This window comes from Neofelis nebulosa, chromosome 4 (assembly GCF_028018385.1).
Source record: "Neofelis nebulosa isolate mNeoNeb1 chromosome 4, mNeoNeb1.pri, whole genome shotgun sequence".
Lineage (NCBI taxonomy): Eukaryota > Metazoa > Chordata > Mammalia > Carnivora > Felidae > Neofelis > Neofelis nebulosa.
Window position 1 is genome coordinate 153,972,590 of NC_080785.1, and position 17,944 is coordinate 153,990,533.

The 17,944-nt window shown below is 49.1% G+C and overlaps 1 protein-coding gene across 3 annotated transcripts in view; it reads left to right on the top strand.

The window, feature by feature from the left end:
• Positions 1-11,246: 11,246 nt before the first annotated feature.
• LRRC2 (leucine rich repeat containing 2) overlaps positions 11,247-17,944 on the top strand; it is a 39,515-nt gene continuing 32,817 nt past the window's right edge. The window contains exon 1 of one of the 3 annotated variants that reach the window (XM_058727202.1): positions 11,247-11,370. In XM_058727202.1, coding sequence (XP_058583185.1) covers positions 11,282-11,370 — 89 coding nt within the window. In that variant the 5' untranslated portion in view covers positions 11,247-11,281. Of the gene's footprint in view, positions 11,371-12,371; positions 12,716-17,944 lie in introns of those variants that run through there. The other 2 variants (XM_058727201.1, XM_058727200.1) reach the window with 2 other exon arrangements.

Here is a 17,944-nt window from a genome sequence, read left to right on the forward strand (position 1 = left end):
TCCTGCCAATCAAATTCAACAAATATTGACTGACCGACTACTGTGTGCTGAGCGCAGTGGGGGAGACAGAGATCTCCGGCTCCCTAATCACCGGCTCCTTCCGTCATAAGACAAGCCCAGAAATCTACGCCAAGTGCCATTTTAGTTTCCAAAAAAAAAAAAAATGCTGATGGAGAGGGAACACCGACCGAGTCACGGCTCCAGCAGAGCGGTGGGGGGTCACAAGACCTGGAGAATCTCATTTCAAAGCGCTTCTTAAGTGGATTTTGGATTTGATTGCATCCGGGCATTCTTCACAGCTCTGAATGGTTTTGAAATGGATTAAAAGCAAGTGGAAGTTGAAGGCCGAAAGGCAAATCCCAAGCCGAATCAGAAATGGATTAAAGTGAGCTTTCCCCTATGCAAATGACCCTGGGCACTCTGAAGCGTGCCCAGCTCTGGAAACCGTCCGAGCCAGGCCGGACTTCTGACCTACGGTAATCGTGATCCATAATCACTGGAAGTTGTGTTAACCCAGTAAGTTTGTGAGAATTTCTTACACAGCAATATAGAAGGAAGGCAAACACTTTCAGACTTTTTAAAATTGAAGTATATCATGCATTCATCAACATGTACAAAAAAACAAGGGTTATAGGTTAATAAATGATTCCAAAGTGCCACATAACTACTACCTAGGTCAAGAATAAGACTATTGCTTGGGGCGCCTGGGTGGCTCAGTCAGTTGAGCGTCTGACTTCGGCTCAGGTCATGATCTCATGGTTCATAGGTTCAAGCCCTGCGTTGGGCTCTGTGCTGACAGCTCAGAGCCTGGAGCCTGCTTCGGCTTCTGTGTCTACCCTTCCCCCTCTCGCACTCTGTCTCTGTCTCTCTCAAAAATAAATAAACATTAAGAAATTTTTAAAAAAATAATAAGAATATTACTAGAACCCCAGAAATCCACTTCCCAGTTCCCGAAAGCCGACTACTTTTCTCATTCCTAATCCCAAAGATTGGTTTCTCCAGGGTTTGGAACTTTATGTGATCATAAGTGTGTGTGTATGTCTGCTTCTCTCTGCTCAACATCATGCAGGTGAGATCCGTCCATGCTGGGTGTAGAACTTCGCTCATATTCATTCCTGTATAATATCCATTGCACTGAATCTACACAAAGACCCAACACCGCTTATTGAAAAGATCATTCTTACATTTCCGCTCTACAATGCCATTTTCTTTTTTAAATTTTTATTTATTTTTGACAGAGAAAGAGCGTGAGCAGGAGAGGGGTGGAGAGAGAGGGAGACAGAATCCGAAGCAGGCTCCATGTTGTGAGGTTTCTGTTTGTTTGTTTGTTTGCTTGTTTTTTAATGTCTTATTCTGTTGCCTTATTCTGTTTGGTTAGTCTCTGTCTCTTCTCGTAGAATACACACACACACACACACACACACACACACACAATATATATATTATTCACCAATAACATGATTCTACATGTAGACAACCCAAAATAATCTAGAGATGAACTGTGGGGCTTGATAAGTGTTCTGAGCATAATTAAGTTGTCCCAAAATGTATATGTTGAAGTCCTAACTTGTACTAACTCAGAAATGAGTGTTGGAAACAGGGCCTTTGGTGAGGTGGTTAAGGTAAAATGATCTCACATGAATGGGCCCTAACCCAGTATGACGGGTGTCCTTATAAGAAGAGGAGATTAGGGCAGAGGTGTGTGCACACACAGAGGGAGGATCCCACGAGCACCCGGGGAGAAGATGCCCATCTGCAAGCCAAGAAGAGAAGCCTCAGAAGAAACCAGACCTGCCGACGCCTTGATCTTGGACCTCTAGCCTCCAGCACTGTGAGAAAAGACCTATCTGTTGTTTAAGGCACTCAGTCTGTGGTATTTGCTATGGCAGCCTGAGCAAACTTACATAATAAGTAGATTTCACAAGGGTATCGGATACAAGGTCAACAATGAGAAGTCTGCCACCTGGAACAGGGCCACCACTCAACCATGCTGGCAACTTGACCTTGGACTTCCAGCTTCCAGAGCTGTGAGAAATGGATTTCTGCTGTGTATACGCCACCCTGTCTACAGTGCTTTATTATAGCAGCCTGAACACCCGGAGACGGTATGTGAACAGACACACTGACGATAAATCTGACAGCGTAAGGCCACAAGGGGACTTAATCGGAAAGACAGCACAGGACACCAAGCAGACTAGCTGGTCCAGAACTGGATCCTTCAGGCTAGAGCAAGGCTATGGTGAATTCAAGATTTTAATAATAGGGGGAAAAAAGGGCATTTTTCCCATCTCGGTTTCTGAATATGTATTGACCTTTTTCCTTATCCACTCATGAAAATCACCAGATCTCAAGTCCATTGTCTTATCCAGTCTCTAGATAAGCCATTCAGGTGTTCCTGAGCGGATCCCACCCCCACCCCCCGCCTCCCCCCGGCTCTATACAGGCTCAGGTGTAGTTGGATCAAGATTGGCCATTGACGTGGACCTTGTTTATGAAGGAGTATTTGCAGATGTTCTTTTCGTCCATGTTCTAGGTCACGCTGTGCCAGACTGATGCCAACACCCAAGGCCATGCTTCTTGGAGTTTCTCAACAGATATGTTTAATGCCGGTGAAAGGAGGAAGGTGAGTGCATACATTTAACCTGCTTTGAAGAGGTTACTAAACCCCAGCTTCGTCATCCTGCATTATCCTCATAAAATTGGCATATGAACACCTGCCCCACAGACATGCCCGGCTACAGGCTTCTTATATTTTTAAGCTGTCTTTTATCTTATCTTTATCAGGTAAAACACCTACTATCAGGCCGCCTGGGTGGCTCAGCCGGTTAAGGGTTAAGCATCTGACTTGATTTCGGTTCAGGTCATGATGTCATAGTTGTGGGATTGAGCCCCATGTCGGGCTCTGCAGTGACAGTGCAGAGCCTGCTTGGGATTCTGTCTCTTCCTTTCTCTCTGGCCCTCCCCTGTTCGTGCTCTCTCTCTCTCTCTCTCTCTCCCTCTCTCTGCCTCCCCTCAAAATAAATAAATAAACATTAAGAAAAAAGATAAACACCTACTAGAGTTGTGGCATATGTAGGCACTTGACATATGTCACTGCCTTTCTATCTCTCTCTCCCTCCTGAGGCAGGTGGACCGATGGTCCCACATTCATTCACTCTTCACTCCTACCGTGTGCCAGGTAACGAGCGAGGTGTGATGCCTTTCAGGATTCAAACAAACGATGGTTTCCATCCTCAGGCCGTCACAGTCAAGAGGAAATGGACATGTAATTAAGCACGTTTCATCAACGTTAGGGAGTCCGTGTTAATGATGCTGCGGTGGCAGGAAGAAGTGAGGGGCCACTTTTCTAGGGGGCGGAGGAGTCGGACAGGGGAACAGGCACTTGCAGAGCGAAGGCGCAGAAGCATGACGGCCTGGCTGAAGGAGGAAGCTGGAAGGGCAGGCGGAACTGGAGAAGTGTGATGGGGGCCGGTGACGGTGACCGTTAGTGGCTGGGGGAGGCCAGCAGGGGGAGGGTCCCAGAGACCGGGTACCCCATGAATTCTGCCTTTCGATGTAGCACTATGAAGAATCAAGCAGGAGAGTGACCTGAGCTGGTCTGCGTGTTTAGGGGGGTCTCTTAGGCGTCAGGGGGACCTAAGGCTGGTAACAGAAGTTCTTCCAGGTGACTGTTGCAATAGAGCAGCCGGGAAACGCAGAGGCCTCGAGTGATGCTCAGCTGTGCGCCTGGAGAAGTGGCAGATATGGATGAGGGCGAGAAGGTGGAGTCTGCAGGGTCTGCCGGGATTCGATGGGGTCAGGGAGGGAGTGGTCATGCATTTTAAGGGCAATGTGCAGTTTCTAGTTTCCTAAGCGCATAGGAAAAAGAGATTCAGGGCACCTGTGTAGCTCAGTCTGTTAAGCGTCCGACTTTTGATTTCAGCTCAGGTCGTGATCTCATGGTTTGTGAGTTCGAGCCTCGCATCGGGCTCCATGCTCACAATGCAGAGCCTGCTTGGGCTTCTCTCTCTCTCTCTCTCTCTCTCTCTCTCTCTCTGCCCCTCCCCCGCTCTCTCTCCCAAATATAAATAAATAACCTTAAGAAAAAAAGAAAACAGAGATTCGTGTATAAAATAAACACAAACAGGCTTCTGGACACCATACAGTATGTCAGAAAGGTCACTGGCATTGTGCATCACAGGCCTGAGACCGGGGCCCGTGTCCACCTGAGAACAGGGAATCCTTGGGCCTCGGAGCTCGGTCAGCGAAATGAACGGAGTAGTGCTTCTCTGCCAGTGTCGTGGCCAGCATGTCACCAGAGAACGGAAAACGCTGAATGTCATTTCTGCCACATTAAGGACAGCAGTACATTTTATCTCCTGTTTTTGGTATTTTCCAAGGTTAGATATGTTATAAAGCACCTAGAACTGTGCCTGGCCTATAGTAGGCACCAAGAGTGTGAGCAATTATTTGTGTGTGTTTTGTCGTTTTGTCTTGGTGTTTCCTCTTATTTTATTTTATTTTTTAATTTTTGAGACAGAGAGAGACAGAGTATGAACGGGGGAGGGTCAGAGAGAGAGAGAGAGACACAGAATCCGAAGCAGGCTCCAGGCTCTGAGCGGTCAGCCCAGAGCCCGACACGGGGCTCGAACTCACGGACCGCGAGATCATGACCTGGGCTGAAGTCGGCCGCTTAACCGACTGAGCCACCCAGACGCCCCTGGCCTTCTTGATAATTACAGATTGGCTGAGTGGGAACCACCGAAGCATCCCTGAGTTTCTAGAGAGCCGATGCATTGGCAAAGTTCTCCTCCAGGGGGCGCTGGTCAGCAACACTGACTGCCGGCGGACCACAGGGCTGTTTGTTCTCGTCCGAGGTACAGATGACAGATGACGCGACTCCCTGCGGTAGACCTGGCACAGATCTGAGTTCTGGCCTCTTGCCGTTGAATAATTGTATTTGTGAAGAGGTTTGGCCTCCTCCCAGAGGAACACTAACCCCGTGAAAGTCTTCGAGAGGGTGCCACTTTCCGATCCTGGGTTCTCAGCGCTCTCTGTGGCCCATGCTGGTGGTGAGGGGAGCGGCCGTCAGGATGGCCCGCTGGGGTCACCCGGGTCTAGGCCCTGTTCTTTGGGGCGTGCAGCCCAATAGAAATGTCACGCCAGCCTCACGTGGGATTTTCACTTTTCTGGCTAGCCACCTCGGCAAAGTGCAGAGAATCGGGTAAAATTAACTTTCATGGGGAGCCTGGGTGGCTCAGTCGGTTGAGCATCCGACTCTTGATTTCAGCTCAAGCCATGCTCTCATGTTTGGTGAGATCGAGCCCCGCTGTCAGCGCAGAGCCGGCTTGGGACTCTCTTTCTCCCTCTCTTTCTGCCCCTCCCTCCCTCGCTCGTTCTCTCTCTTTCTGTCTCTCAAAATAAATAAATACACATTAAAAAAAAATTATCTTCCATAATATATTTTAATTTAGCCCAATTGATCCCAGAGAGTAGCATTTGATCACGTAGTTAGTATAATTTACTATAAGATGAGGGCCAGGGAAGCCTTCCTCAGCCCGGGGCGCCGTGCTTGAGGCTTCTAGGGCCGGGGCAGGTGAATTGGGCCCTCACCGTGCGCCCCTACATCAGTGGGAAGCATTTTGCAACGGTCGCCGAAGTAGAATGAAACAGTTTATACCCTTTGGGGTTTTTCATCCTTCTATCATTGTGTCACGAAACGGGAATGACAGGCTTGTGACACCAGAGGTTTCCTTGGAAGAAGGCTTCGAGGTACGTGTGACTCAGTGTCCCCACAGAATGGAGGTGAGGAAAGCACTTGGTCCCTGGGGGTGCCGGGGTGCGCTTGCATGTGGGACCCCCTCACACACAAGGCAGAGATGTAGGCCTCCCCTGGATATGCTGCGGTTTGTGGATGTCATGAGAGGCTCCCAGGCCCCCGGGGGCTGAATTGCATGAACAAGCGTCTGGTGGCTCAGTTGGTTGAGCGTCTGACATCGGCTCAGGTCATAATCTCTTGGTTCATGGGTTCAAGCCCCGGGTCAGGCTCTGTGCTGACAGCTCAGAGCCTGGAGCCTGCTCCGGATTCTGTGTGTGTGTCTCTCTCTCTGCCCCTCCCCCACTCACTCTCTCACTCTCTCTCAAATATAAATAAACATTAAAAAAAAGAAAACTTGGGGCGCCTGGGTGGCTCAGTCGGTTAAACGTCCGACTTTGCTCAGGTCATGATCTCACGGTCCGCGAGTTCGAGCCCCACGTGGGGCTCTATACTGACAGCTCAGAGCCTGGAGCCCGTTTCAGATTCTGTGTCTCCCTCTCTCTCTGCCCCTCCCCCACTCACGCTCTGTCTCTGTCTCAAAAATAAATAAAAGACATTTAAAAAAACCAAAACAAAGACCATGCGAGAGTCAGGGACTCAGGGGGACACTGGCGGGTGAAGACCACAGGCCACAGTCTTACGTGCTGCCCCCCGGGAAGCTCAGAAGCTGGAAATGCTTTCTGGACACAGCCGAGAGATGCGGCCATCTGCACACGGTGAGTGCAATACAATAATAACAATTCCTTGTATTAACAGAAGTGCACTTTGTGCTTTAAAATACTTCCTGGTTCATATCGCTACCTGTGAATGAGAGGCTCTGTGGGACATGCTGGGATATGGACCACTGGACCTCACCCCAGACTTGCCGAGTCAGAACCTCCCAGCGGGGAGGGGTCCACCCAGGCCAAGCCCCCAAGGAGCCAGTCCCAGGTACCACTGCACCAGACTGTGCTAATTCCACGTCCTTAGGGCCAGGTAAGATCCTAGGTGGTTTGGGTGGAGGGTTGCCAGATAAAATATAGGACACCCAGTCATATTTAAATTTCAGACAAACCACAAATAATTTTTAAGTATGACTCATGCAACATTAGAAACATACTCATATGAAAAAATGACTTGTGGTGTGTCCAAAATTCAAATGTAACTTGAAAGTATTTTTATTTGCTAAATTCCTGAGTCCTAGTTGGGTGCACATTATAGACTAAGGAGCCTGGGCTAAACAGTGGCCTGCTTCTCTAACTCTGGCATCATAAAGGAAGCCCGTTGTATTTGAATGTGTTTGGGGGTGGGGGCAATATTTTTCCCTTTAAATATGCTCGAGCTTTTGAATATGTAGCCCTCTTATAAATTGAAAAAGTACTTAAGCAGTGTTTGAACTGCAACTACCTTTTTCAATTTATATTCTTTGGTTCAGGATATCATAAACAAAACAAAAAACCAAATGAAACCATTACTAAATAGGTAACTTACATTATGTATCAAAGGAAAAAGATACCGTACAAATTCTAAGTAATGAGAAGCACATCCAACACGTGATTGGTATGATTTAATATTGTCTCAAGGATTTGGGGCACCTGGGTGGCTCAGTTCGTTAAGCGTCTGACTTTGCCTTGTGTCATGATCTCGTGGTTTGTGGGTTCCAGCCCTGAACTGGGTCCTCTGCTGTCAGCCCAGAGCCCACTTTAGATCCTCTGTCTCCCTCTCTCTCTGCCCCTCCCTTGTTCACCTGCTCTCTCTCTCAAAAATAAATAAAACATTAAAAAAGTATATTGTTGCAAAGATTTATCTGATTCTCATCAACTTGGTATACAATTTAAAAGGATAATTTATTGGGGCACCTGGGTGGCTCAGTCAGTTAAGCATCTGACTTTGGCTCAGGTCATGATCTCAGATTTCTTAGGTTTGAGCCTCGAGACGGACTCTGCTGACAGCTCAGAGCCTGGAACCTGCTTGGGATTCTGTGTCTCCCTCTCTCTCTGCCCCTCCCCCTCACTCTCTCTCTCTCTCTCTCTCTCTCAAAAATAACCAATAAAAACATTTTTAATGATAATTTATTAAGATTTTTTTGCCTAGTAAAATAAAAAAAACTTAAAATATTTTAATTCCAATATAGGTAACATGTGGTGTTATATTAGTTTCAGATGTGCAATATAGTGATTCAACAATTCTCTACACCATTACTCAGTGCTCATCATAAGTGTACTCTTTTTTTTTTTTTAATTTTTAAATGTTTATTTATTTTGAGAGAGAGAGCACAAGTGGGGTAGGGGCAGAGAGGGAGGGAGACACAGAATCCGAAGCAGGCTCCAGGCTCTGAGCTGTCAGCACAGAGCCCGACGCGGGGCTCAAACTCACAAACCACGAGATCATGACCTGAACCAAAGTCCGACGCTCAACCGACTGAGCCACCCAGGCGTCCCATAAGTGTCCTCATAATCCCTATCACCTATTTCACCCATCCCCTCCATGTGCCTCCCCTCTGGTTAACCATCAGTGTGTTCTCTATCGTTAAGAGTCTATTTCTTTTTTTAAAAATTTTATTTATTATTGCTTCTCGGCCTTTTGGCTAAGATCACGTGTAAAAATTTTATTTATTTATTTATTTATTTATTTATTTATTTATATTTTAATTTACATCCAAGTTAGTTAGCATATAGTGCAATAATGATTTCAGGAGTAGATTCCAGTGACAAGAGTCTGTTTCTTGGTTTCTCTCTCTCTCTCTCTCTCTTTTCCCTTTGCTCATTTGTTTTGTTTCTTAAATTCCACATATGAGTGAAATGATAATGCTATTTGTCTTTCTCTGGTTGACTGGCTTCTCTTTGCGTGATACTCTCTAGCTCTTTCCATGTCATTGCAAATGGCAAGATTTCATTCTTTTTTATGGCTAAATAATATTCCATTATATATATATATATATATATATATATATATATATATATACACCACTGCTTCTTTGTCTGTTCATCTCTCCAGGGATACTTGGGCTGCTTCCATAATTTGGCTATTGTAAATAATGCTGCTGTGAACATAGCAGGTGCATGTATCCCTTTGAATTCGTGTTTTTGTATTTTTTAGGTAAATACCCAGTAGTGTGATTACTGGACCGTAGGGTAGTTCTATTGTTAATGCTTTGAGGAACCTCCACGCTGTTCTCCAGAGTGGCTGCACCAGTTTGCATTCCCACCAACAGCGCATGAGGGTTCCCTTTTCTTTGCATCCTCACCAACGCTCGTTGTCTTTTTGTGTTTTAGATTTTAGCCATTAAGACAGGTGTGAGGTGGTATCTCACTGTGGCTTTGGTTTGTATTTCCCTGATGATCAGTGATGTTGAGCATCTTTTCATGTGTCTGTTGGCCATCTGGTTGTCTTCTTTGGAAAATGTCTGTTCATGTCTTCTGCCCGTTTTTAATTGGATTATTTGGTTTTTGGGGGTGTTGAGTTGTATCAGTTTTTATATATATATATATATTTTTTTTATATATATATATATATATATTATATATATTTTGAATACTGGATTTTGGATATGTCATTTGCAAATATTTGCTCCCATTTCATAGGTTGCCTTTTAGTTTTTTGATCATTTCCTTCATGGTGTAGAAGCTTTTATTTTGATGAGGTGCCGATAGTTTATTTTTGCTTTTGTTGCCCTTGCTTCCCTTGTTTCCCTTCCCTTCCTTTTCTAGAAAAATGTTGCCAGGGCTGATGTTGGAGAAATTACTGCCTGTGCTGTCCTCTAGGATTTTTATGGTTTCAGGTCTCGCATGTAGGTCTTTAACCCATTTTGAGTTTATTTTTGTGTATGCTGTAGCAAGTGGTCCAGGTTCATTCTCCTGCATGTCGCTGTCCAGTTTTCCAGCCCCACTTGTTGAAGACACTGTATTTTTCCCACTGCATATTCTTTTCTGCTTTGTCAAAGATTAATTGCCCATATAACTGGGGGCTTGTTTCTGGTCTTTCTATTCTGTTCCATTGATCTAGGTGTCTGCTTTTGTGTCAGCACCATACTGTTTCGATGAGCATAGCTTGTACGATAACTTGAAGTCTGGAATTGTGATGCCTCCAGCTTTGCTTTTCATTGTCAAGATTGCTTTGGCTATTTGGGGTCTTTGTGTTTCCGTACACATTTTAAGATTGTTTGCTCTCATTCTGTGAAAAATGCTGTTGGTATTTGGATAGGGATTGCATTAATAAAATGATAATTAAAAATTGTTTAATGTTTATTTGTTTTTGAGAGAGAGACAGGGTGTGAGCAGGGGAGGGGCAGAGAGAGGGAGACACAGAATCCGAAGCAGGCTCCAGGCTCTGAGCTGTCAGCACAGAGCCTGATGAGGGGCTCAAACTCATGAACTGTGAGATCATGACCTGAGCTGAAGTTGGACCCTTAACCGACTAAGCCACCCAGGCACCCCAATAAAATTATAATTTAATTATAAATGCCAACAAATAGAAGATGTTGCACACAGAAAATAGTCCTTTCAAAACCCAACTATTTTGTAATTAGAGTTATCTTGTCTATAGTAGGCAAAAGGTGTTTTTCTGTTTCGGATGAAAGTGTATGAGGAGTCTGTGGCCATGAAGTGGGGGTTATATGGACCTCTTGGAACAGGCAGGGGTAGGGGCTGGGCGGGGGAATGTGGGGGTGGGGGATGCAGTGAGGTGAGAGCAATTCCTGATGAACTGATCGTCAAATTGTCACAGTGTTGGTTCTTAGCAAAGCATCTTTGTCCAATTAGTAAGATCACCAAAGAGAACCCAAATTCGCATATGTTTTAGGAAATTTATTCATTTATTTTTTTAAGTTTATTTATTTATTTTGAGAGAGAGAGAGAGTGCATGAGCAGGGGAGGGGCAGAGAGAGAGGGAGAGGGAGAGAGGGAGAGAGAGAGAGAGAGAGAGAGGGAGAGAGAATCCCAAGCAGGCTCCACACCATCAACGTGGAGCCCAACACGGGGCTTGAACTCACGAATCGTAGGATCGTGACCTGAGCCGAAACCAAGACTCGGGTGCTTAACCGACTGAGCCACTGAGGCACCCCTGTTTTAGGAAATTTAAAAGAAAAAAAGGGGAACTCCAGATCTCTGATATCTGTGGCTTCAAACACGGAAAACAGTTTTACCTTCCCTGGGTCCTATCCCTTGCTGATCCCCTGTTTTGTTCGATTCTTAGCTTGGAGTGCTAAGAGCACGGGGCCCCTTCCCTGTTTCTCTGGCCTCTTGGGTTCGATGCACTCCAGGATGGCTAGCGTACAAAAGGCCGTGCGGTCTGTACGGGGGGCGCGGTAACCCTGGGTTACAGGGCTCGAATTGGCCGGCTCGTCGCTTGCTCTGGGCCAAGCCCTCCCCTCTGAACTGTGTTTTGTCTCATGCCGGGCTGAGTCACATAGAATAGATAGATAGTTTATCAGCACATGTCCTACAGATCATATTCTCGACTGACAAATATAGCCCGTTAGCGCACAGGCCGGAGGCTCCAGTGTGCATGGCTGCTGTGGGTGTCAACAATACTCCACAGCCCGGATTTCACCTGGCAGGCAGCGGGCAGGGGCCGGGACTGCGGCGCTCTCACGGGTAGGTGGCTGTCGTGGGCGTGGGGGCGTGGGGGGAAATGGGAACAAGGGGGCTTGTGCACCTGCTGGTGGGAGGCTGGGGGGCAGTGCCTCCTTGTTTATGTCTTTCCCACTGTGCCGTGCATGGCAGGACCCTGGCAAACATCCCCAGTGGAACATGGTGGGGGGGGGGTGGATTAGCAATTTATCTGCATTTTAGGGCAAGAAATGGAACTGAATGGAGAAGGAGAGACTGTGGCAGAGGTGGGTGGTGCCCGGAAAGGCTGCCGCTGTGGCGGGGGGGTCCCCAAGATTCCTGCTCCTGGTTTGTGAGTCTTTCCCAGGAAACTGCCCTGGTGCCCGCGGCTGAGCTCAAAATGTTCCGGTCCAAAGTGCTGTCTAGGGGGAGATAAATCAACTTTGTTTGTGTCTTCGGTGCCCTGAAAGGGATGATTGACATCTGGGGGTGGGGGGACACTTTCCTTCTGGGGATTGGCTCCCCGCTCTCCAGAGAGAGAGGGCAAGGGTGGGAAAGGGATCGGAGACCCAGAGGAAAACCATCTGGTTTTGTGAGCGGCTCAGCTGTGCTGGCAGCTCTTCTCCACCAAATCCTCTCCGGAAACTCAGGGGCTGGGGCCGTCTCCCAGAAAACCTCCGCTGACCATGCCCTGGGCACAAGAATCCACGGGTGCTCACGGACCCCTGGTTTGTGTCTTACGTTTAATAAGGGATGATGTCTGTCTTCGACTCTTCTCTTTTTTTCCTTTAAATCACTGACATTTTTGGAGCTTTACTGGGTGCCAAATACTCTCTTACGCACTTGACCGAAATGATCACATGCGCTCCAGTCGCCAGTCCCGTGAGCTGGGTGCCCCTGTCAACCCATGTTCAGAGAAGTACACCGGGGCGCAGAGGGGTTAGGTGACTGTCTCAGGGGCGCGAAGCCATAAATGGAGGAGGCGGGACCCAGCCCAAGCAGGCTGACTCCTCTTAATCCCATGCCCGGTGGCCTCTGCCTCCCTGCTTGGATTTTCTGGTTTAACAAGTTACCAGGAAAACAGTGGGTGCTCCCAGGGAAACTCTGACCCTGTGACGTAAGATGTCATTTAATTCAGAATTTGGCTGAACTATCCTGATGGTACTGACCTCACTTGAGCACTTAGCCCTTCATAACCCTACTGTTTCTAGCCGAAAACTCACTCTGGGTGCCAGCTCTGGGGTCCAGGCAGTAGTCTTACATGAGGCTAGAACGGGATTTGTGCGACGCTGAAGCCCCTTGTTGGCCACGTTACTGCCTCTTCCGTGCGTTGGGGTTGCCAAGAATTCCCACTGGTTGTGGCTGTTCCCTGAGCTCTGGTGAGGCTGAGGTGGGTGTCATTTTCCCGAGGTAGATACACTGGGAAGAATGCTGTGGAGGGTCTGGAGCTGGTCTGCCCAAGGGAAAGAGGGGGCCCGGGGGTTCTGAAGAGTAGGTCGGGGTGAGGGGCAGGCCCCTCTCCCCATGGCTGTTCAGCTGACCTCCTGACCTCAGCTCCGTCCCTGTCTCCCCACCTCCCCGCACTTGCCGCTGTCCTTCCCCCAGCCTGGCACCCAGAATGGCTGGGCACCTGCACTGTGGGCTTTGCGGGGTCTCTTCCCCCGGGGCCTCTGCACCTTAGATTCTCAGAGATGTGAGCCCTCTACCCACCCCCTGCCCCCTCTCTGTCCAGACTGCTGTTTGACAAGAAGGGAGAGGACTAGGTGACCAGAAAGCACCTCCCTCCCACCTGGAACGCTGGCATACATCTTCTGAGTGGGGACTTGTGCTCTGGTGCTAGGGGACGTGTTTTTTCCAGTCATGCCCTCTGGCTCGGACGGTGGGTGGTTCTGCGAAGTGATTCTCATGTGCCTGGCTTGCAGAGGGAGTGTGGACAATTACTCAAGCAAACCTGCACGGATAGTCCCCTTCCCCTTCCTCAGTGTCCCGTGGCGTTTCCCCTAGCCCCACTCTCCACACGCGCTTGAGGGCCTCCCTCCTAACCCGCCTCCACAGCGTCTATCCAGCCGCCCTTGTCAAATCCCCACGCCGCGCTGAAATCCGTCTCTCTGAGCCTCTGTTCCCCTCTCCAGGGGGAGAGCTCTGACGCAGGGACATTCACCCTTCTGCATTTGACAAGCGCCCCCAAACGTCAGTTACTTGGGGTTCCCAGGAATTGAAGGACAGAAATGCACAGCAAAGGAACTGGCCCAATATGCAGGGTTTCTGTGTTGAGGTCAAGGAGCCGGACCCTGGCTGCACCCCCCCCTCCAGGGCTACCATCATTCACCCGGTGACCTCTCGGGGCACGCGCCTGACTCAGAACCCACCTCTGGGGCCTCTCAGGGGGCTGCTCCCGTCAGCAAACCGGGGCCCTCTCAGCACGGTCTACGGACAAAGCGAAATTCAACCGACCAGCGGGCAATTCAACTTGCCTTGTGTGCCGTGAGGTAAACAAGCAACAGTCTGAGGGAGAAAGTAACAGGGGGCTCTGGCTTAGAGGAAGAGGCCATGCCAAGGAGAGAACACTGAGTTCAGGGTATGGGGTGCAGGGGAGCTCCGTGGACGAGGGAAGGGGTCCAGGCCGAGGCACTGAGGAGGAGAGCAGTCGAGGGTGGACATGCCAGGGCCCTGTGAGGGGCTGGGATGTCCCCTTCATCCCAAAGGGAAGTCTCTGGAGCACTTGAGCCAGGTGGCCGCGTGATCTCACCCTCGTCGGAAAATGGCTCTCGCTGTTGGGTGACAAATGGATTGGACGTGGGTGAGTGGGAAGTCGGGGCGCCAGCTGTAAGGCTTTTGCACGACCGGGGCCAGCTGTGACACTAATCGGCGGTGAGAAATGCCTGCCCTCTAAGGCTTGGGTGATAGATCGGACGCGTGAATGAATGTGTGTGTTTGTGTATGAGTTCATGCCCACGAGGCGGGAGGGGTGAGGACACAGAAGGCTTAAAGGAGTGACCTCCAGGTAACGGTGGAGTCAAGGTGAGGAATTAAGGCGGCCGGGGACGGATAGATTCCAAGTGAGTAACTCTGGAAAGGAGTTGTGTTTCTTCGAGAAATGTGGGAGACATCCAGGTGGATATGTCAAGGAAGCGGAGATTGAGACCGTTTCTTTTAAGTGGCTCTTATTTCACTGTCCGCTGTATTCATTATTTATCGCCGCATAAGAAATTGCCCCGACACTTAACAGCTTAGTACAAAAAACAGATTATCTCTCTCTCAGAGGGTCAGGAATGGCTTAGCTGAGCGGTCTTGGCTCAGGGTCTGTCGTGAAGTTGCACTTAAGATGTCTTCCGGGGCTGCTGCTATCTGATGGCTCAACTGGGGCTGGTGGACCTGCTTTTAGACAGCTTCTGCTCACATGGCTGCTGGCAGGGGGCCTCTGCTCCTTCCCGTAGGAAGCTTCTCTATTCAGCCGCTTCAACATCCTCATGACATGGCGGCTGACTTCCCCCAGAGCGCGTGACCCAAGAGATAGAGAGAGCAGTGCCCGGTGGGACTTACTCTCAGAAGCTGCACGCCATCACTTTGACCACATTTTATTCATTAGAGACGAGTCACTGAATCCAACCCACGCTCGGGGGGCGGGGGGAGGAATGAAACTCTACCCCCCTTTTTAGAGAGCAAGAGGGAGTACAAGCAGGGGAGGGGCAGAGAGAGAGAGAAAGAATCCCAAGCAGGCTCCATGCTATCAGTGCAGAGCCCGATATGCGGCTTGAACTCACGAACCATGAGATCACGACCTGAGCTGAGATCAACAGTCGGATGGACTGAGCCACCCAGGGGCCCCAAGCCCTACCCTTTAAAATATTTTTTTCATGTTTATTTTTTATTTTTGAGAGAGAGACAGAGACAGAGACAGAACACAAGCAGGGGAGGGGCAGAGAGACAGGGAGACACAGAATCCGAAGCAGGCCCCAGGCTCCGAGCCGTCGGCCCAGAGCCCGACGCGGGGCTCAAACTCACAGACCTCGAGATCGTGACCTGAGCTGAAGTCGGATGCTCAACGACTGAGCCACCCAGGTGCCCCAAGCTCCACCCTTCTAAAGGAAAGAATGTCAAGGAATTTGTGGGTACAATTGCAAGCCATCACATCCACAAAACAAAATACATTTTATTGTTCACCGAAGCCGGGAAGCACAAACAGGGCTGGCACACGTTTTTGTATGGCGTTCGGGCACTGCTGGAGGGGGCTGGTGCTGCGAGCCATGGAGACCGAGCTGGAGTCCCCCCACCCCCGCCCCCTGCCTCCCCCTATTCCCCTTCATTCTCAGTGCCTGTCTGCCTGGCCCGCTGTATCTCGCGTCTGCCCGAAGCCCACGCTGGTTGCCACCTACATGTTGGAGACTCCGCTGTGGTTGCAACTGCCAGGCACCAAGCAATGGAATCTCTGCTCAGGGGTTGGTGACTTAGCAAGTCCACCTAGCCTCCAGCCAGCTACCCAACCTGAGCTGACACAGAGGAGAGAAGGACAGACCAGCATCTGGGCGTCACAGGGGCCGGGAGGGAAACTGAGCACAGCAGGTCCCCGTTCCCTGTCCTTCCGCGTGCTGGCCTGCTGGGGCCTTTCCCTCTTGGGCCAGTGGCTCTTGTCCTGAGTATGTCTCCAGCAGGTGGCAACTGATCACAAAACATGGAAGCAAGCTCAAGGCTCCGGGGAGCCCAGGGCCAAGTCAGCCGGGAGGGGCAGGCCAGGAGCTTTCTCTTTTGTTATGTAAGCGCCTACATAATATCTTCCATTTTGCCGGTTGGCCCGCGAAGCCTACAGCATTTACTCTCTTGCCCTTTCCTGAAAAGGTTTGCTGACCCCTAGAGCAAAGCGAAAGATTTTTCCGGGAGGAATTTTCCTTTCCACTAGGAATCCAAACTTGGAGAGTCTCTGATTGTTGACGTTTTCGCTCAGGACCCGGGACACCAAGAGAGGTACACAAATGAGCCTGACGACACTCTGTCCCAGTGTCCTTTCTGTTGCCATGAGTGACGTCATGGTTATCCTCTGCTCTCTTCTAGTCCCATGTGGTTTCTTGTCGGGAAGATGCCCTGTGGCTGCGGACCATGTAGCCCAAATCTAGGGATCTGTGTTCCCTTATGATTCTGCTGTAACCGTGCAAAGCCAGATCTCCAGCAGGGAACTGGGATCAGGCGTCTTCTTGGATTCGTGAATCTTTGCTGTAAAACTCAGTGAGGGCTCACGCTAAAGCCCTGCGTTTCTTACGGTGCCTCAGGACAGTCTACTCGGATGTGGAGATTTCTCTAGGAGGATATTGCTTTCTTTGAAAGGAGGGTCTCTCAGACTGGATCCTGTAGAGGCGAATTTTTGTCTGTACTCCAGTTTTGGTAGAGTTTACCATGGTGCTATTTCTATAGTTCTGGAGAAAGTTAATGCTCAGGAAATTACATTTTACGTATTTGCAGGAAAGGTTGTGTTGACTAGAACTCATGCTACAAAGAAGAGATTAGCTTTGTCTCTCTTTCCTGAGACCGGCTCTCTTTCCTGAACCTGTTGAGTGACTGTCACCTGCATGGGTCCCTGACATCTGCCTGCTTTCTGCCCCCCCAAAGTGGCTTTGTCCCTGGATGGAGGGTCTCCTACCTGTCCTTCAATGACTCATGGGCTTTGTTGTAAAACCGCTTCTTGGATCTGGCACCCATCCGTAGAGCTAGTCTCTGAAGGGTTAACTTTGAACCTGTCCGGTTGTTTAGGGAGGCCTCCGTGCTGCCCTGGCCCGCACAGGACACCAGGGGCTGGGCTGGACACAGCCTTCAGGCGTTGGTATTTCTTAGCTTCCCTGGATTTCACATTATGTGTAGACCCCTAGCGAATGTGGTCATCTCTTACTATTCTTAGAGCTTCCACATTTTGTCACACGCATTTGCAAACAGAACGTCTCACCGGCAAGACCTTGACTTAAAATCCCGGCACATTCAAAACCCTCTTAACTGAAGACTAGAACCTCCTTCACTGCTTTGCAAGACGCAGGGGAAATGGGGAATGTGGTTGGATGGCAGACAGGATATACTCTTTCCCACCAAAACACTGACACTAACACTGATTTACAATCATTTAAAAATAGAACCCGGAGGATCAAGAAGAGACCATTCCTCTAAGACGCAAATTTGAATCATATTTCTCCAAATGAATGCATGGAAACTAATGAGCAATGGTTCTTGGTTTTGTGTTTTAATGCATGGGCAATTAAGGTACAGATCTGGCTACTCCCCAAGGATTTGCTGGTCTAAGAAAATGACAGACACTCAGCAATAGAGGCCGAGTCACGGCTGATTGATCTAGAGCACACACGCTGTCCTTCAGCTTTAAGTACACTTGACTGCCTGGGCTGTCCACGCTGCTCAGAAAGTTCCCTTTACTTTGGTTTTTGCTTTGCTTTTAATATATTTTTTTAATGTTTTATTTTTAGTTTTGAGACAGAGACAGGGCATGAGTGGGGGAGGAGCGGAGAGAGAGGGAGACGCAGAATCTGAAGCAGGCCCCAGGCTCTAAACTGTCAGCACAGAGCCCGACGCGGGGCTCGAACTCACAAACCATGAGATCATGACCTGAGCCGAAGTCAGACGCTCA